This window comes from Varroa jacobsoni, unplaced genomic scaffold, assembly GCF_002532875.2.
Source record: "Varroa jacobsoni isolate VJ856 unplaced genomic scaffold, vjacob_1.0 scaffold_346, whole genome shotgun sequence".
Lineage (NCBI taxonomy): Eukaryota > Metazoa > Arthropoda > Arachnida > Mesostigmata > Varroidae > Varroa > Varroa jacobsoni.
This window is the reverse complement of record NW_019213248.1, coordinates 55847-76764: the sequence shown is the minus strand read 5'-3', so window position 1 is coordinate 76764 and position 20918 is coordinate 55847. Positions and strand designations below refer to the sequence as shown.

Genomic DNA, 20918 nt, shown 5'->3' with positions numbered 1-20918 from the left:
AAACTGACGACGGCGCTTTGACTAACTGGCCAGCTGCGAAGCGGCATACCGCCACCGGCTCAGAAAGCATTCAGAGCTGGGTACAAAGACACCAATCCTAACAGAAATGAATTAAGCAGATGGAAGGTTGATGAAGAGGCGTTGTTTGCTGGAATGAGCAGGACTGGGTTTACAGCACGTGTCCATTCTTCCGCTCCGTCAGTGCTTAGCCTTAACGCCAACCTAAAATTATTACTCGAGTAGGTCCTCAACCAGTTTGTTGATAGCGCTATCCTTACGATTTTTTCGTGGCGTTCCGTAGCAAACAACGCCCGTTAAGCTGGATGGGCAGTATTAGACTGTCGAAGCAAGCGCCTGGCAAAGTTTAGGCCACATTTATACGCTATCCACAATTAGAACGGCTCTGTAGAGTAAGCATCAACACATAAGTGGCGATGTCGCCAAGCTGGCAAGCAGACGACTAGTGGCAAACAGCCAAGAAACGTCGTAGCTTGCTTAATAATCAGAGTAAGACAAGGCTACATTGAATGCAGCTAGAAGCTGCGGCTGAATGGCTAGCCAGTTTGGGTATTGTCAATAAGTATTTGTTCGCGTTCGAAAGACACAATCGTACTCCTTATTGCTGATGTTTTTACGTCTGCTGCTACTACTGCTGCTGTTGATACGGCTTCCCTGTCCATAATACCCAACTTTAACAGGATCTGTAAGACTAGATATCAGGTATGTTAAGGGCGCTGGCGTAGCGTTGGTCACGCTTGCATAGCTCTACTGCTGTCCCACTTCCACGTAGAAAACGAAGCACCGTCAGTTGGCAACAGACTGACGAAGATCTAGAAAAAAGACATTGTAACGATGAACGACGTCTCAATAGGCTTCATTGAGGCAGAAAGCAACTACTCGTTTATGGCCGACGCTCTATAGTACAGAGATGTGCGGGTCTGATTCGATCTCGGGGCACCAGCGGCAGGCGAAAGAACACGGACGAAATAAACAAGTAAAAGTAAACGGAAGAGAGTGCCGTTCTCAGTAAAGTACCCTTGTTTCGCCTGGACAAACACACAGGTGCACCTCGTATTTTGGTTAGATAAAGAATAAAGGTAGTCTTTGCTTGGATAGAGCCGATAGAATTATTCTAGTGGCCTAAGCATGTCTTCCCCTCGCTTTCGTACACCGAAGTAGAAGCGGAAAGACGAAGGTCGATTAATGCAAAATTAATCTGACACGCATGAGCCATTGCGCTTTAACGTCCTAACGAGTCGTCAATGTCCTCTAACCTCGCCCCATGTCTGGATACGATGGAACCAAACGGCGCTCTCTGTTAACCCAGTAGCTCCCCAGACAGTAGCTAGGCGTGCTCCTGGTGTGGTCGATTAAATCAAATTCCTGCTTCTCGAACTACACAGATAATAAACATTTGGAGCAGGTGATTAAGTTTTGAACAACGGTATTCATTAGCATTTACGTGCATTGTCGTCTCTTAGTGCGATACTTTAATTATTTGTATTGCATAATGTATTTAAATATTAATAGCATAACAACGAAAAGTCCTCACTATTACATCGTATTCTCCTTACAGATCGGAGCAATTTATTACATATACTAAAGGGCGAAAACAAATTAAATCAATATAGTATTTCAAAAATGACTATTTGACTATCCGGCCCAAATCGTCACCCAAATTACCATACTATACAGCAATGGGGCATCAAACAACCCAGTATCTTGCAAACATGTAACTGCTATCGTTTGATAACTCTCATTTGAAGAGAAAGACATAAACCTATATAAGCAATAATGATAGTAGTAATAATAGGAAAAAAAGAGAAAAAAATGATTTTATTATTTTCATGTGGCCTGTGAATAAAGATAAAGTGACCGTAGCAGGTTATCATCACGCAAGCAATAGGTCCGATCAGACGCAAAAATCTTTTCCTCTATCTTAGACGAACCTTCGACGATCGTCGGATGTCTAGCCCATTGAAAGGTGACTAACTCAGTTTAACGTTTTGATTGAAATGAGCTAATGAACGGATACGGTAAGTTGATCGATCGACGCGTGTAAGTTTCCGAGTGTAGAAAGATGAGTCAGTAGGTGTTAAGAAGCCGTATAGGTACGAGCTCTTTAAGTAAAATTCAGACATTGGCGTTAGGCGTTGGCTGGTCGATTCTAGCTAAGCTGGTTACGGCCAACGAGTGTGACAGATTGGGTGGAACGAAGTGCTCCGCCACCGCGTAATAACGCGATTTCAGTTAGCTAAGGGTATCCAAAGGAGCACCTTTAGACGGCAATACAAGCGGTTCCTTTTATGTGAGCCTCGACGACTGCCCCTTTTAAATCCGCACGAATCCCTAGACTCTTGGAGCAATGTGGCCTGTCTGGCTTCTAATCTTACGAAGTCGACCTTAAGGAGCAGACAGGCAACTAAGCAAAAGCTTCTCTCTGTAGCCTCCTTTAGGGAAAGAAACCCGTTCTTCTTCCCTAATAGTAGCTACAGCCATAGCATTAGCTTGGCTGGCGAATTTGAATCTTTGATTCTCTTTTCTCTTTCCGGCCCTATATACCCCCGACCCCCTCCGACATCGATGCTAATGTATTACTAATGTGCCAATAATAAGTAGTGCGAACAAGATCACTAGAGCTAGTGGTGGTTTCAAGCTTTTCATCTGCTGTTCTTGCTAACCATAAATCCCAATTAGCCGACCGTTCCTAGTAGCTATGCTGGAGCGGTAGCTGGTAGCGGGCTGGAGACAGCTACAGGGGACTGGCGGCGCTTAGTTAGAGATGGAACACGATGGGAGTACGTGAGTTTATAAACAAATTACTAACCTACGCTAGCCTTCGCCTTCAAATTTCGCGCGTAAAAGCGAAAGACGAAGAAATAGTATCCGGCATTGCCTCCGAATTCCACTTGCCGAAACTCAAGGGGAAAGGAATAGGGTAAAGCTGCCACCTTTATATGACACTTTTCTCACTTCACTTTAGCAGCATATAAGGAAAATCCAATCAGCAACAGAGAAAGCAGCAGGAGTAGCAAGTAAGCCAGCTGCACATAAGATGACAAGGTTATAGCAGTGCTTGTTTTTTTACCCCTACGCCAATTTTCGCAACACAACCATTTTGTTGTACTGGTTTAGTCGCCGCTACCTCCGCTGTTCTCGCAATTGACTGATGGGCTCACAGCCACCGTTCACAGCGGCGACTGTAGAAAGGTGGGGTAAGGGCTAAACGTCTCTAAAAAGACAGCTGCAAAATGGGTTGTTAGCCAGGCAGGTTTTGTGACGGTCGCTGTGCTACGTGTCAATGTGTTGGTACTAGTTGTGGCCGTGGTTAGAGCAATACGGCTAAAACAACTGCCGGCAGGTTCTCAACTGGTGTATGAGAAATTGGTAAGAGGAAGGTAGGCGGATAGGCCCATAAACATACATAATTGTGTATGCGTAGTATACATATTACGATAGGGTATGTAATTATAATAAGAAGATAGCAAGTGTATGCGTGTACGTCTCCTACTGACATATTGTACCCGTTATAGGTAAATTGTAACTGCCTGGATTATCATTATACCCATGTCATCCAAGCTACGCTGTGTTTAACTACAAGCGTCACATATATGACAGAGCTAAGCATCTAATACGCGTATCATAGTCACATAGACTGCAGGCGGTTAGAAAATCTTATAGTGTAACACTGGTGTCATAGATGGATCATGATGCAAGAATACGGTCATTGACGCGGATTTCCATGGATAACATCCGATTCTTTTTCTAGTACAGTGGTGACCCCCATTCCCCCCATGGATCGTTGGTACTTACGATAAATATACTTTTTCAGAATTGAGTCGTGTATTTATCCTTTTTCCCAATTTTACTTGACGTCCATCTTGTCCCTAGTTAGCTCAATGGCAAAACTTATTTATCGATAGTGTAACAACAACAAAACGTGAAATTCGGATCGATAAACTCGTAATATGTAATCATAAGAAATATGGAACAAAGGAAGGCTATGTTAGAAATGCTTTTGGTTTAGGCCTAATTGCAGAAGCTATGTGTTAACTCTTATAGTAATTCGTGGGCCTTAGTAGTGCCGTCTGTGGCAAGGTGCCAAGATATAATAGAAGGCGATCTGCACTGAAAATCGATATCTCACCCTTGAAGCATCGAATCGTATATTAACATTTAATACGCATGTGTGCAATGGATATCGACAATTCGCTACCAACAAGGGTGGATAGCTGAGTGAGTTATTGCAAACGGCACATGGCAGATGGCGGCTTATAGTTTGATGAGGAGTCTGTTTGAGTGAGTTACTAGCCTAGAAAGATCGGCCAAGATTGAGATAATATAAGTTGGACTAAGATAGCGTCTCTATGTTTCGAGGGAGTGGATGGAACAACGCTAGAAAAACTAGCACATCTCAATTTTCCACGTGACGAGCTGCCGCGTAAAAGACAGCTTTGGTGGAAGATTCTCTTCTCGAGATACTCGCTTTTACTTCGCCTCCAGTGACAACGACAGCGCCCGCCGCTGTCTGCTGCCCGTTCATCCGCTCCCTGCCTCGGTTCGTCTCTCAGAAATAGGACCAGTAGGCCTAACTTTAGCTGTTGGAACCTATAAGTAACTGAACGCACACCATTGTTGCCACTGCTTGCGGTAAAAGATCCCTTCTACTGCTCCAATAGCACTCTGCTGCAGAAGCTGGAGAAACCACAGCGACGACCGCCGTACCGTCCCCTAATATCCCCGTGAAACCTCCCTCGAACCCCTTACTTAGTTTCCGCGGCTGTTAGTGAGCCACTACAACGCTGTTCTTCGTTAAATCCCAGAGAATATTTTAGCTCTCGATGGTGGACACGATTCATTGGTCGTATCTAGCGTCACCTTGACTTTCGTGGCCGTAGCGGCCGTCTACTCCTATATCGCTGTCGTCTCTTATTGCACGTTTTTCTTACTACCACGGAAACTACGGGAAACGGACGAAACTCCCGATTGAACTGGCGCCTATCTGAGTTAAGTCGACTAGATAAGCCAAAGTAAATTTATGCGAGCCTAGTCGCCTCGGTTGACTCGGCTACCAGACCGCCTGCGGTTACGTTTGCCTCTGACAATCCGCAAGGGCGCACTTATAAAGTGAGCTTTGGCTACGCAGCAGCAGCAGCTACCGCTACTCGTGCAGCTGTTGGTCTCGTCTATCATATGATGATTCTAGGCCAGCGCTGCCCGGCTGCTAGAGACCAGTGTGGTACTTGCCGTTAAGGAACTAATAGAAGAAGGCTACTAGAGCTTAAGCACGGTCTTGAGAGTTCGCTCGTTGACGAAGAGGAAAGTTGAATTCTAAATTCACCAAAATGAAGGAATTCCTACATGCGGAAAGAGTTTCGCTAACACTTGCTACTAGCGGAATACAGCTTGTACAGATATTCCAGACTGCGTCTACTTAAACGCTTGATGCGGTAAGATGCCGCGAAATAAGAGGTGGCATATTGGTGAAGAGTGTTTCAGCTCTATTCTCTGAGGTCGTTGATTCACTAACACCGAGGTGCTTCACATAACTAGTAGGGAACTTTTAGGGACAGCGCAAGCAGCGGCCACAATATACTAGCCTATAACGGGCATCGGCGTAGATCCAGGCTGTTCCTCTGCAGGTCATCTGAGATATTAAGGTGAATGATACAATCTCCATCCATGAAGCTAGTTGCAAATAGTAAAGCCTACAGTTTTAAAGCGTAGTTTAGATAGAACGGTCCCCTGAAGAAGAAATTCGACTATATATTTAACCTCTTCCTCGACAGAAGAAATCAGCTGCCTCGTGTACTGCTATTCAAGAAATTTTTTACCTGCGTTGAAGTGTTCGTCGAAGCACTCCGTTCTATGTATTGATAATTGCCGTACAAAAGGTAATCTGCTTGTCTCTATAGCAGTAATCGTATGGAAGTGGTAAGCCGAATATACTAAACCAAAACTGGTTCTTCAGTGCCCACATTACAAACAAAGATCAACTCGGGAACACTTGTTCGATATGACAGTAGTAGAAGAAAATGTTTGCACCGATGTTGGTTTTAGACAGAACCATAGTGTCTATATATATATGGACATGACCAATATCTTGAGCAATTTAAAATAACTGACAAATGTGACCATATTCTCAAATCACTGTTGATCCAAACTTTTATTGTATTGGGGTTTAAAGGTTTCTCGTCAGATGGATTGACACCTTCAGGAAAACTGCTGGAAAACAGCTGAAAAGAACACTTCTACCGTGACCCTGCTCAATGATTCTGCTCGAAAGATGCAAAAAGATAACAAAAGCTGCAATAACTTACGCTATTGGCTACTCGTCTATAGAACCGTTTGTGCGGCCTCAGCCTTTTTATCATCTTGAAAACTGAATAAACCATTTTGCAGTAGGATTAAACAGGGCCACGCTAAAACATGTTATGCACCAAGATTGCCCCCGCAGGGCCTTTTTTGATTATTCCAAAAAAATTGAGAAAGTTGTAGCGAATTCGGAAAAATTGTAGGAAAATTATAATGGAACGTAATCAAAACCGCTGTAAGATTAAAATTAAAAAAAAAAACTAATATTCCATCCGATTGACTCCGTCGAGATCATTGGTAACCTATCCATAAAACTTCGAGAAATAACTTTCACAGATCCTTGGATGTAATATGCTGTATACGGAAATATCCAATGCAAAAGCGGTATCGACAACCATTAATAGTTATTTATAGGTCGTTGGAGCTGTTCTTTTGCATAAAACATAAAACCCTTAACTGCTGCTGCCAGCATCGCAGATAGACGTTCTGCTCTATACAGACGTAGGATAAAAACACATTGCCCATAAGCTATTCACTAAGCAAATGGTCATATAATAAATATTGTTTAAACTGGATTCATGGGCGTAACATATTACAGTATAAAAACGTAATTTAAAACAACTATGAAATTATTTAAGTGAAAACCTTATCCACTAGCGTTCACGCCAGTTCTCTCTCGCGATAATACCTTGAACGCTTCAATCTATTGAAGTTCATCTCAATTTTTATCTGCAAGTCTATAGCAGGTTATAGGCATCGATTAGCGTAAACACACGGTTTCCCGCTAGCAGATGAACTCACATATTCAATATTTAGTCTTCCTCCATTATGTTGAACTCCCAAAGTTTCTCCGTCTTAGAAGCCTGAGAATTCTGATGACTCTGTATACTCACAAATATTACAGCGCCTGGTGAAGCGAGGCCTATCTAGAATATGTTCGCCTGTTTGAAGACACGACCTGTTGTCTTCTAGTAACAGAAAAATTCAACATTGTGACGCTTTATGTTTGTAATAAAAGTGCAGAGCAGAGCTGGAACCTAATCGGAGTACGTCTCATTGTACGGTCCCTCAAGCATTATTGGTATGGCCTTTTGCGACAGGATGGAATATTCACTCGATTACAGTTAGAAACGGCTCAGAATGATCAACGCCTGAAGGGAAACAGTTAGTCGGCGCGCCGTATCGTATCGGGCTTGCAAAAATATAACTGGTTTCTATAAATATTACAAGTTTAGGATAGCAGACTGTTTACTTTGGGATAATTCGGCTGCTTGTATTTTATGCCCCCTTCGAAGTTTGCCGTAAGTTATTTTCTAGCTTCGAAGCTGCGTCCGGCAAAATTGAGAAGATGATTATCGAGAAACATAGAATAAAGTAAATAAGGTACGAATATAAACTATCGCTGTTGATTAAACATTAGCAAGAAAATATAAAAGTAGTAAATCACTTTCGTGTGTTAATTATCGAATATAACAAAAATTTCAGTTTGGCCAAGAATTGTTTTGTTAGTTCTATTTAAGATTAATATATTACCTCAGCTAGTGCAGGCCTATTCGGCATGATTTAAAAACGAATGTCTAAACCTGTTTGGCTTGAGGAACGGACCCGCAGTTTACATACAAGAAACGCATACTTTTTTCGCTTTTGTCCGATACTTTAACGATCAACATAATCTTAGGATATCGATGCACAGATACGAGTGAGCGGTGCGTGCGTATGCACACGTGCGTATATGATAACATAATGCTGCTAAGCGCTAACAGGCAGACTGAATAACGAGAGCCTTACTAAATCTATATGAGCAGTCCAGAGGAATGGTGGCTATTTTGGTAAACAGATGCTTTTGCTAAAGCCCAGGGAAGTGTCAAAGTTAGCGCAGACGTGCCTGCTGCTTATTGTTAACCTTTGCTTCATGCATGAGCTGCTGAAATGCTCACCTTCTCGACTTCCATGAAGATTCCATTTCTTTTCTTGTCAAATATAAAAGCCTCCGAAAGGTGAGCGGAAGTAGGGTGGATGGTTACTACCATGAGTGTAGGATGGCCTTGCCGCTTCCGTTATTGCACGAAGCACAACCTACCATTTCACTCAGAACGCACAGGTTTGCGGTTAAAGTAAGGAAAAGTCCCCGGGCCTTCGCTCCACTGCACTTGCCATTACCGCGGCGCACCAGAAGCTGTAGGTGATAGTCGAGTATGATGCTCAAACATCGTCATGATGAAAAACGGTGCTCGACGCCAACGATTCTATGACACGAGTATTTATTTATTCGTCAAAAGAAAAAGAAGGAAAAGTACTGGCATCAGAACAAATCGCGACCGTTGTATAAGGTCCGCACCTCTTGCCTTCACTGTGCGAACAAAGACCTTTAAGGCAGTGGAACACACTCACAAATGAAAGGTGTGCGTGCGCAAAGCTGAGTAGTGTACAATAGGTGTATGGGAAACTAATGCGCACGGAACGGACGCAAAGAGGGATAAAGATAACACAGTTGTCTTCAGCCTTTGTCAGAAGTGGCAGTAATACCGGACGCTACAAGTGAAGTGATTCAAAGGTTGCTGGTTATTAAATGGCGCTTCTCGAAGGCACACTAACAATGTTAGAAGCAGTATAGTTGTACATTCTAGTGGCAAGAGAAATAATGAGACATGGACTCAACAACGGTTATCGTTAAATGATGCTGGTGCTAGGAAGGATAGAGAAAGTGTGCCTTTGTGATAGGGTAGAAAACGAAATAAAAAAGACAAGGCTGGACTGAATCTCCGCCGGCAACCGTGAAAGGCCCACAAGTATCTACAGTCATTCGTCAATCGGCGACGGCGGCAGCAGCAACTATATATACATATGTATATATATATATATATAGCGCTATACGGCCACGTATGTGCGATAATGCGGTCTGTTTTGGCGAAAAAGTCTTTGGGGAAGGCGAACTCACCTTAAGGAGTAGAAAGCGTCTGGAATGTATCGAGTAGAGGAATGTAATAGATAAAAGACGGACAACGGGACGGAAAGGTGTGGAATGTGGGATGAAAAGGGAAATACTAAGTGGAAAACAAGAAAAAGGACAAAAGTGATCGAGCTTGATAACGTGATCTTTTGGTGATCCTTTGCTTTTTAGGGTATGAGTAAAACCGTTCGTGAGCTGGCGGCAAGTGCAAAAAAACGCGGTGTTACAAAGCCACTGTATTATTTGCCATCGCAAGTTATGGCCTAGCGTAAGACTATGATCTTTAATACCCTTTTTCAGATATTGCCCTTAACTGTTAGCCTTGAAGCGCACCATTTACTCTACGAGCGACAAAGCCCCCCCGTTAGACGAGGCTCGTTTCGTGTGCCTAGCGGATCGCCGGCTTTATGAACTATGAAAGGGCAAAAAGGAACGTGAGAGAGGGAAAGAGAACAACATGATATCCCATTGTATGCGTCGATACCCATGAATCGCATGTCCTAACACGCAGTTGTAAGCAAATCCAGTCAATCTGTTAAAAACGGTGATGAAACGCTGAACAAGAGAGAACGTAATATTGCAAACCACACACCATGGACTACGACAACGATGGTAAGAACGGAAAAACATACAATGATTTGATGTTACCGTGGAAAAAATGCAAGAAATACATCTCGAAGTAGGAAATGAGCGATGAAATCAGACGATAGTACGATCCCTGGCATATACTATAACAAGTGAATAAAAATGCTGCACGACGCCTTTAATTGGGCTCACATAAAACCGGGTCGACAAAAACGAGAGAATCAAACTTGGCAAGCGTGTTTCTCACGAAAAAGACTAAATATCGTTAAATCTTTTAACAGTGGCTCCACTTCACCACGTGGGTCTCAGTGTTTCGGCAATGGTGAAAGAGTGCTAGCTGTAGGAACGGTAATGGAACATTGGGCCGTGGTAGGTTTCGCTAGAGCGTACAATGTGGGCCTTCATTGATGCGCGGAATAACACATATAACGTTGACGTATAAGGGACTTTGCTAAAGCATCACCTGTTGTCCAATTCCTCTTCTAGTCGCATGGCCGATGGGTAACTAACAAGAAACACAATATTTTACCTCGACATAGCGATAGCAGCTACAATGGTAGCATTATGGAGCAGAATCGAACATTCGTAGAAGCATCCGTGACATGTGGCCAGTCGATACTTCATCGGCGTTCGACCACACCTCTACCTTGATCCGACTACATAAGAAACTATACTAATAAGCGTACGAATATACATAAGAGTTAATTATGGAAAATTAAGGCAAACTGGTCTAGTAAGGCTATTATCATATACGTTTGCATTCTAACTTAGATATTGGAAGGCGATCGTGCCGGTTAAAAATTGCTAAACACCTATAAGAAGACAGACAATTTGTTTTTATGGAAAAATAGATTAACTCCGTTCCAGAATATATGAAGCAAGTTCGATAGCACACAGACGCAATTTAAAACTGCCTATTTGGTTTACTATTAGGTTAAATCTATTATTACATCAGTCAGACTTCAAATATTGTATCCGATCATTATGGAGAGTATACGCATTCTACCCGTGCGCACGTTACATATATAGCTGCGTTGTGTGTACGTCTGACTATGTAAACATGTCAAGTGTCTATAGCGCTATATTGATATTGTATGCTATATATGGTAACAACAATATGGTCAAAGTTAACGTCTTACTCAGGCAATATTCGCGTTCAAGGTGTCGAGCGGCAACACGACCAAACCGCTTTGGTGATCGCCAATTTCAATGCATAGTGTGCCGAGCGTATAGTGTAGCCGTATGCGTTTGTGTATTTGACTGACTGGGTATTTTGTCCCACATACATTATTTGTCCACGCTGCAACGAGGAAGAGACAAAGCTAAACAGGGCAAGCTAACACGCCCGAAGCAAAGAATAACAGATAGATACAAGCCACTCGAGAGAAGCGGCATCCTCTTGCGGCCCCATTGGGCCCGTTCATCGTTCAGCCAGTCACTTCCTGTTCGATTGCGATTTCCTGCTTGCTCTTGCTTTCGGCGCCCCCTGGCAGCTTTCATGGACATTTTGGTGATATTCTAAAATGCTCTGGGATAATGGTAGGGCAGAGTTGACAGCTACGAAGGCACTGCACCGCTGCGGAGAGCTTCTTAAGGCTCTTTCGGGCAAGCATGAGGGCTGGGCATCACCCATGACAGCAGCCAAGGCACCGTCACTTAGAATGTTTGACAGCCGTGACGTTATGTATTGTTGAACATTATGGTCCCCGATTGAAATCCAGTTGCATACGATCGCAGCATGCTGTGCATATCGCTCGTCCAGCATACAAATCCGGCTAAGATCGAAGCTGCGATCTCATGCACGCCGTCATACCAGCTTTCACCCAGCTGTATAACCGTACTTTGCATAGCTTTGGCTGTCTCGGCTTCCCCGGCCGTCATTGCCATTTTCGTTGCAGGCGGCGGAGTGGGTACGACGATGCGCGATAGAAAAGCAGCGGTAGCAGCAGAACAAAGCCCAGAAAAGCAGGACAGAAGCTGCTCATCTTTCTTCTTTATTCTACCTTCGTCCTTTTTCTTACATCTCTTTTTATGCTTATTCATCGTCCGCTCCTTTTCCTCCTCTTTGCTTTTGCTACCAGTTTCTTACACCTTCGAAAAGCGGCGGGAGGGCGAGTCGACCGGCTGACCGACCGACCGACGTCTTTAGAGGGACGCGTACACCGGCTCGAGCCAAAAAAGAAGAGAAGTTTGGAAAATCCCTACGGTCTCCTTCCTCGCTCTTCCTGCATCACATGGTCGCTTGCTTTTAGGTATTTGGGTGTTCTTCCTTTTTCCATTTCCTCTGTTCTTCTTGCGACTTTTTTTCGTGAGAAAACAGCGACTTCGAGCTCAGATCGCTCCAAGGAATGCTCTGCTAGGAGCAACCCCGATAGCCGCTGTGCCGCCGGCAATGGAGCTATCGGCCTAAATGGGCCAACAAGCGCCTCGTCACCATAGTCGTCGTTGCTGCCGCTTCTGCTACCGTTCTTGTCGTTTTAAGGTGCCAGTCGAAGGCTAAGCGACAGCCTGAAGCGGCTTTTAGGAGCTGTGCTTCGACGGCCCGGAAAACAACGAACTGTTGCGAGCGAGAGGTTTAGAAAGGGAGAAACGGGGGAAGGGGCATAACTGCGCCTTGGTCGTTTTCCTTTGTCATTTTAGTCAGTGCTGCTGCCATCAATACCAGACTAAACACTGCGTTCATCTTTCTCTTTTCATCTTCCATCAGTAACAGTAGCAGCAGCTGAGATGCTATGGACCTCATTTGCCACTTTTCATACGAAGGTACCACCTTGGCTGGTTCACGTTCTCATAATCAAAACGAAATTCCTCTTTTCTGCATTCCCATCGTCACTTTCGTTAGTGTTCTTCTCATGCATCCGAAGAAAAAGTTTGGCAATACCCGTTTTTTTCTGCTGGATGGCTAGTTGTTCCCAAAATATTTATCTGGTTGTTTTTTCCGACGTTTTTTTATCGAAGCAAAATTAAGCCGTTTTTAGCTATGATGTCATGGTTCCATAACGTGGATGTAGGGTATTACAGAAAGACACTGACGCATTAACCTGCTCTCTCCATTCGTCGCTACAACTCGTCCGTATCAAAGCGTCATGCATTCAGTCCTTCGTTATGTTCGGTTACCGGCTTCATTAGCTTGTAATGTGGGCATTAGATAGAACACAACATGGAGACAAAGTATTAGTATAAGATGGGCAGGAGATTGGACATTAATTTTGCGTGTAATATGTTCTGATTATTTAAATATTGCACCTGTACCCCTTGGAATGTGGTTAAAAGCTATATATATATATATATATATTATAGACGTTCTGGCCTCCGGAGACGTACATGTTAGGATATTGTGAATTAGCTTAATTTGAAATCCTCAGAATCTTTCAATAGGAACAGATCTTTGCTAAACGTGTCTATGTTTAGAAAGAAAACCTCTTTACAATTAACTTATGAGTTCTGTTTCTGTCTAAACGTGACTCTTGTGGGATTCAACAAACCCGTCTGTAAGATCGTGCTGTAGCAAATTCTTCCGGCTATGTAAAGTCACCGCTGTTTCTTCGCTTAATATCCCTTACCACTAAAGGTTTCATTTTTTTTTATCTTTACTCCCCTAACTGATACACCTAGCGCCAGTTCTTCCAACTTTATATTTTATCCCTATCTGCTTACGTGACGTCCTTTGCCCAATACTATGTGTGCTTTGTAGCTTTTACATGGAGTCGCCATTAAGAAGAAAAAAACAAGCAGAGGGGTACTTCGCAGCATTTTCAAAACTGCCCATCTTTTATTTCGATCTTTGCATGTTCCCACAGCATCATTTTCCTTTTCAATTTCCTTCATCAGTGTCGACACAATGAATCTGTACGGCGATTGGTAAAAAGGGGGCAAGGAGTGGTAGTACCGTTGTTAGCGATCAATGTCACTTAAACATTTATAAACTGTCCTGTTGAAGGTCCTGTCAGAGTCTTTTTTGTCTGACAGGATTTAGGGCCTTTGCACGACGGCTGGCTTCTTATAACTGCGTGTCACCTAGAAGAAAACGGTGAAGAGAAAAGGAACGCAGTGCAACTTTGTAACCAAATAACCCAGACAACCGCCACTCGAAGTAGGAACTAGTCAGCCAGAAAAGAGACTCGATTCAGATATGTTTAGGAAGGAGAGGAAAAGGCAGCAGGCGAGTTTAGCTGGTCGAATTAAACCCTAAAAACATACCAGAGAGATAAAATAGTACAGCAGACAGAAAGAACAAAGATACTGAACCCGTGCAACATGCAACTCTATCTATTTTCAGCTCAAGGTTGGGGTAGTCTTTATATTACTATCACTATTTTAACTGCTGTCAGTTCTATTACAATCGTTATCATCAACTACAGGTAACAGTATTACAGCCTGTTGGCACTAACCCGTGCTAGCTTTAGAAGAAAGAAACCATCAACATTCCCATAGATTTTGTCCGTACATGCCCAGTATTAGGTATCGCACTATACGTGTAAGAACTATACCTAAAGCCCGTGATCACATTGGCAGGTAGCATTAGGCAATATAAAAACTCAATAGAGACGACTTAAACAGACTAAACGTACAGGCGCAGAAAAAGCACAATTTTTTCAAAGCTAAATAAAGACCGTCGTTCCTATTAAAACCAATGCCTCTGAAGGCTCTATGATCCCAATAATGAACTCCGCTGGTGCTTTTCCCTCCTATTACGTTTACGTCAATCATGATACCCTATCTGTCAGCTCGTGGCGCGACTATCATAAAATAAAGTTTGCTGAAGATCTAAGCAGTAGAAAATTTGTAGTCAAAAATTGAATAGTATAATAGCCAGCAAACCCAAATGATGGGTAATAATGAGATGCACAAGTGCACCCGTGACTTCTTTTTTTGTGCAGCTAGTATAGAGGGCGCATGTATATGCAGATATGTGAGGAGATATAGTTTAAAAACTAATAAAGGAAATAGAAAACATGAGACTTACCCATTGATGCCAGTGACTGCTAGCAAATGCACAAGAAAAAAGACCTCATACAACTGCACACTCAGAAAATGATGGTCGATGGACAGAAACGGGAACCTAAACCAATTTCATAGCCATTGTGTAAACGATGAGGCTTTTTGACCTTTTTGCAGATTTCTCTTTTTTTGAGTAAGGGATAGATGAAAGAGACAAATGTCTATTAGGCGCCTGCTAGACTAAGTACGCCGTTGAAAGGGTCAAGAGTAGCAGAAATAGCGTCATAGTGACAGTACGGGGAAGGAACGATACGGTGTACCAGTATGGAAAGAAAAATCTCGGGAAAGATCTTGTTCTCCAGCAGGCTTTTGTTCTTGTCGATTGCTTGCTTTCGCTGTTTGTTTTTCTCGCAGTTACAGTGTAGTCGTGTCGTTTGTACGATTGGTATTTTCGTAACACCTGCCTGCTGGGGACTCAGCTTGACAAATACTTCCGTACAGAAAGGCACCATGCTTCTTCGGGCAGTTGCCGCATTGCCCCTTTACGTCATGACTATGAATCGGATGGAATGGATCAGGAGTTCGGACGGAATGAAGTAGCTAGAAAACAATCAGTGAGCAAGATAGGCTATCAATGTGCATGTGCGGTTTCGAACCTTCGTTATATGCCCAGCGCCAGTGGCCGTCAGAGGAATACTCAAGTACAGACACGCATACATTAATTAAGAGACTTCTTCTGGTTGAAGCATTCACTCTGTAAATTTATTCAATAAAAAACAAAAAAAAGATGAAAAACATCTACTCAACTGTCGATGCATATATAGCACATACGGCTCATGCGAAAAGCAAATCTAGGTAATCAAAGAATAAGCGTTAGCTAAAGCGGAAGAATTTCATGTAGGCGAGGGTAATGACTAGGGCCCTCACAGAGCAGACGTGTACGCAAGGAACAAGAAAAAAAATATAAATGGGTTATGCAATTTTCTAAAAATGCGTTCACTTACTCAAGCACACACCACACTAGGCGTTCTCTCTCGTACGGACATATTTTTAAAAAAACTCTTTATGTTTTACGTCCCATATCGCCATTATGCGTCCTACCACACAGCTGATTCCCACCTCGAAACAAAACGAACCTGCACCATAACGTATCCCTAATATTAGCAGGAGAATATGTTACCCACCATGCTATCACGAGGACATGTTTTCATGTTCAATGAGATTACACGTTTCGACGAGCGCATACTTGCCGCCTATTACGCTTAGTCTCGGATGGCTGTCTCTTACGTGCACGTATACTCGTATATACGTACTCCATAACAAAAATTAGGTACGGGCACGTTGCTCTATAAACGTGCACCATACTCCGCGAAAACGAAGGCCGTTACCACATACACATATATATATATATATGCGACTCGAAAATGTATGGGCTGTTTTTCTACATCACATCTATACTGGATAATATGAATCCCATTAAATCGACATTGATGTCGTTTGAAGGTATTGAGACCTGAATGCCCCTAGTTGCATTGAGGTGCATGACTCTAAAGTCGTTGGAATCCATTTATTTAGACTAAAAAGAGACCACTTGGGAAATAAGTAGAATGTTTGCGAAAATTCCCCGTATTATGACAGTAAAGTCACAAATTCTACGCATGCGCTTAAAAATGCATCTACGTCTATCATTAAACAGCTCAGTACCATTCAAACAAGGCTAATTCTTTACTAATAAATTTATAATTTTATTGAAATTTATAACTGGGTGCCGCACAAATTTACTCGATTGTCTTTCCATTGGCAAAAACGCCGACAAAATGAGTCCTTGCTTACGGCTGACAACAAAAAATGAACGATACAATAATCATATTATGGGGATAACAAAGAAAATAAAAATACTATGTTCCACAAAGAGCCCAAACTGACGCCGAGGAAGGTGACGCCATGCGGCTGGTAAGATGGGAAAGGAATCGTGCCTTATATCTTGCTGCGGTATAGCAAAATGATTGGTTCAAACCTCTACTGTTATGACCTAATAATACAACAAGTCCTTGAAAGAAAAATCGACCAGAACTAGTAAACGAAAAAGGCGTCGTCTTCCACGACAACGTTAGACGATCTTATTTCTAGCTATTCAAAAGAAAATTCTGAGAGCTTGAACGGAAATGTTTAATGTATAGCCGCTGTATAGCCCAGATCTGGCATAATCAGAATATCATTAATTTCTGCAGAACTTGTTTAGTGGTATTAATTCAGTTCCAATAAAAGGACGCGAAGACCACTTGTTAGAATTCCTGCCCAGGAACCAAAAGTAGTTCAGTTGGTACGGGCCAAGACAGTGCACTTCGGTTGTCAAGATCGAGTTCAAGCGTATGATTCGAGTCCTCGAATAAGTTCAAAGTAAACGGATTTAAGTTTTGGGGAAATTGATATTGCACGCAAAGACACAATATCGGAGCGCCACAAAGGAGAGCTGGAGGTAAATAATAATAATAATACCATTATTATTGTTAATATTTTTATCTGTTTAAATGGCCATTATCGTTTTGCTGTTGGGGCTAGTAACTTGAACCAAATTACTATTTCTAGTTTAAGCAAATATCATAATAATATTTTGCGATGATTATAAGGACATACGTATTTTTGAGAACAATCACGAATTATACTGGTAGACTTAGCTGCTTAGCTCAAACGCGGCATAGTCTGGTTATTAAATATCTGTCGGTTTTGGCGAAATTGACGGTTTGTCCTTCTACCACTTAAAGTTTATATGCAATGCTATGAACCCAAGAACTATTTCTCACACCCTTATAGAAGAGCTACTGCCATTTCTACATTCACTGATTTGTTGTCGGTATCGGTTTTAGATTATCGTAAAGCTTTCATGATGTTTGAAACCTTGGCTAAAACTCTATGCAAGAATTGAATCTATAAACTGAGATAAATCGGTTGTTACGCTGCGATTGAATCTGACAATACGAGATCGATGTTTCCTAATGAGGCGAATTATAATGGTTTCATTGATTACATTAGACAACTGACTGTATTCGTCTGCTTTCTGGGCGAGGAATTGAAGCTGAAAGCCATCTTTATGGCTCTTATTGCTTGCAATAAAGAGGCAAACGCGCTTGCGATACCAAAACACTCACCGAACACGATTCCAACAAGTGTGAAAGGGTAGCACTTGCAAACAAAACGTGTGAAGGTGGCTTCATCCAATAGGGCAGAAGAGCTGTCCATATGAAGACATCGTAATGGCTCACGTTTCAGCTCTGCAGATCCCCTTGATCAATGTACTTGACATGGAAGTACTAGTTGAAATTATAATTTACTTACTAGTTTATGTAATGTATTAGCTTGGTCTTTGATTGGTTGCACATATCTATGGAGATGCCGCCTAAATAACCGCTTAGCGAAACAGAGTATTATAAAGCCATTTCTGTATAACTCACCCGTTGACTCGTGACTCCGTTTTGCTCCGACCTAACCCTTAACGGAACTTAAACTGGAAAACACTCAAACCTCCGATAGATTCTACTACTAATGATAATGGCATTAGTTACTCTGATTACTTCAATGACGTACGGGTGTTCTAACTTGCGACCCGGAGTTCTTGCGAACGATGCCATGATCCTTCCTTTACGAGTCGATCAGACTAATCCTATAGGTATACGACAATACAAATGCTATTATACAACGATGTCTTATCGAAAATTTATCTTCTTTAGAGTCAGTTGATAGTTTAATACAAACTATACTACTGATGCTCGTTAGTAACAGTTTCAGTTCCACGAAGACTATCTTCAGCAGCCAATTAAAGGTATCGTGTTCGTAATTGAATAATTTTGACTCCCAAACGTTCCTTTACAGTTTAAATGTTTGGCCGATCCCTGTTCTTGTTCTCCAAGGATACTGAAATGCATTACTATGAATATTTATTTACATTTTTAATGATAGTAATAATAATAATAGGGTGAGTTTTGAGCTGCTATCAGATCTTACATCAGATCAAGTCGCCACTCTGATGGCATCTGTAATGCTCTTCAAATATAAATGGCCAGCCTCCACCTTCGTAAAACCTGCTGCGGGATCTGTACCGTAGCTGGAATAAGTAGAACAAATTCTGAATTTAAGCTTTCTTCTAGCAAGATGCAGCTGAAAACCCTCGAGAGGTACGCTACCCCTCAGGGTTTGAAGCTGGCATCTACATATTGTCGTATGCTTTTCTAGTTACGAATTCCACACATTTTGTCAACACGCACATCAGCTAGAACAACCTCTAAAAGCCCATGTGCTGCATCTACACGATCCTGTTTACCGAGGAAAACTGGCTGATCACTTAGTAGACTATTGCTTTTGCCATCGGAAATTAGGCAACTGAAAGAGACGGCCGAGTGCATTATTGATGCTAACGTTAAGAGCCTCTTTAGGAAAGCAAGAACAAATGAAACCTGATGATAAATATTCTGCAAAAATGTTTATAAAGCAAAGCAAAAAAAGACTTCAGCTTAGTGAAGCTGCGCCTTACCGCGTCTAACCGCCTTCTTCCCTATCGTATTATCGGGTCGTTTATCCACAGGCCATTAGGGTTTACCTGGCGGAACAGCACAGAACAAGAGATAGGGACAAATATATAATTGAAAGGAAGCGTACATCAGGAAATCTATCTATGTGGTCGCATATATATGCGTCAATTCATATGTTGCGTCACGTTTGTCTATATGGGAATTAAACAAGCAGAAATTATAGAGACCTAAGAAAGGGAGCATCCATATGCTCGAAAGGCAATCCGCCACCCGGACCATCACCATGCCGTCGCGTCGTGCGTCATTATCTGTACAGGCTCTCGACAGTGTTTCATTCTCACCAGATCGTGCTCTTTTTTATTCACTTTCTCTCCGTAAATAACGAATGGTTTTAAGATAGCGACATTTGGATTCCGTCTGGCTGTCTTTGTCTTGTTGTACAGTGGTCCTGTTTCACCTTGTGCCTAAATATCCTATTCGATGTCCGCGTGCGTGTGTCGGCGTCGCTGACTGCCTCTTGGCCTACGGCAATGATTAGCAGTAACGTCGCTCCGCGATGAAACACAAGGCGGGATTGGTGGCTCTAACCTTCGTTTGGCTGATGTCACCAACAGCGTCAAGCGACAGATTGACCGGTGGTTGCCGAAAAGCGTCGGTGGAGAGAAGTTTCGAGCTTGGAATCATGTCAAGGTCGCCGGGTAGTGACTACGATTAATAATCACACTAGAAAAGATGTAGTTGTCGTTGTTGCACTACACGTAATCCGATATCGGCGATCAGCTAGGTTGCAGAAGGAGCGACCGTTCGGAAATCTATGTTTACGAATAGGTTTAACGAAGGAAGCAACAGTACCGATCAGGACAACGTACATTTAGCTCAAGAGCGAATCTCGCTAAACAGGATGAAATATCTGACGCTATATTTTTCTCTGTGAGTTTGTTTTTCAGCTCGTAGTGATAAACCCGCAAGCAAAAAACACATGCGGCTAATAGAACCATTAGCGCGGTCCAACAAACACGTGCGTACATGCATATATCTAAAGATTCATAAAGCAACAGCCAACTCTAACGAAGTAAAACACCAATTATACTGACCAGTACACGGCCTGTTGACATTCACGAGTCGCTGGGTGTCTGTGTTTTGTCGCTTAGTCCCAACTGAGGCGTGTTCGTGCTCTCTGTTTCGTCTGCTCCTAGACTCTGTCTAACGCCTGCGCCAAGCTTATTTCTTCCAGACCTTCTTAGCAGATATCCTGGCATTATATTTTATGTTCACTATTTATATCACCCGGGCTCCAAGAGGCGGCGACGTTGAGATCGTCGACAATATCAACAACGAAGTCGAACGCTTTTATTACAAGACAGACGCTATAGAGGTTTGCACAGAAGTGGTAAATCATACAATTTGCTCGACAGGAACGATCGCCCGAGGGCGCAAATGGAATTACCCGACGACTTTACGTGTAACAAGCAGCACGAACGAGCTAGTCAGTATAAAGCCAAGCAAAGCTCTGCCCTCGGCGTATTCGACACACTCAGCATACGCGATGCCATGCGCTATCTTTGTTTACGGTCACACAGTTACCAATAGTATTATAGGAT

General features: G+C 42.6%; 2 protein-coding genes and 1 long non-coding RNA gene across 11 annotated transcripts in view; 1 reads left to right on the top strand and 2 right to left on the bottom strand.

The window, feature by feature from the left end:
- The window catches only part of LOC147753613 (uncharacterized), a 43430-nt gene extending 33740 nt beyond the window's left edge, over positions 1 to 9690 (bottom strand). For 4 of the 8 annotated variants that reach the window (XR_015310649.1, XR_015310651.1, XR_015310653.1 and 1 more), the window contains exon 1: positions 8253 to 9669. Coding sequence is in view for 2 of the 8 variants with exons in the window: in XM_086967953.1 (XP_086824079.1) it covers positions 8253 to 8345 (93 nt within the window). In the remaining 6 variants the exon portion in view is untranslated. Of the gene's footprint in view, positions 1 to 8252 lie in introns of all 8 variants that reach the window. The other 4 variants (XR_015310654.1, XR_015310656.1, XR_015310655.1 and 1 more) reach the window with 4 other exon arrangements.
- Positions 9691 to 9800: 110 nt separating this feature from the next.
- LOC111259568 (potassium voltage-gated channel protein Shal) overlaps positions 9801 to 20918 on the top strand; it is a 55522-nt gene continuing 44404 nt past the window's right edge. For both annotated transcript variants that reach the window (XM_086967950.1, XM_022831701.2), the window contains exon 1: positions 9801 to 9877. The gene's annotated coding sequence lies outside the window, so the exon portion shown is untranslated. The remainder of the gene's footprint in view (positions 9878 to 20918) is intronic.
- On the bottom strand, positions 13591 to 15950 carry LOC111259569 (uncharacterized). Its single transcript, XR_002679705.2, has 3 exons — positions 15796 to 15950; positions 15112 to 15391; positions 13591 to 13867 (listed from the first exon to the last, which is right to left on the bottom strand). It is a non-coding gene; the product is annotated as an uncharacterized LOC111259569 (long non-coding RNA).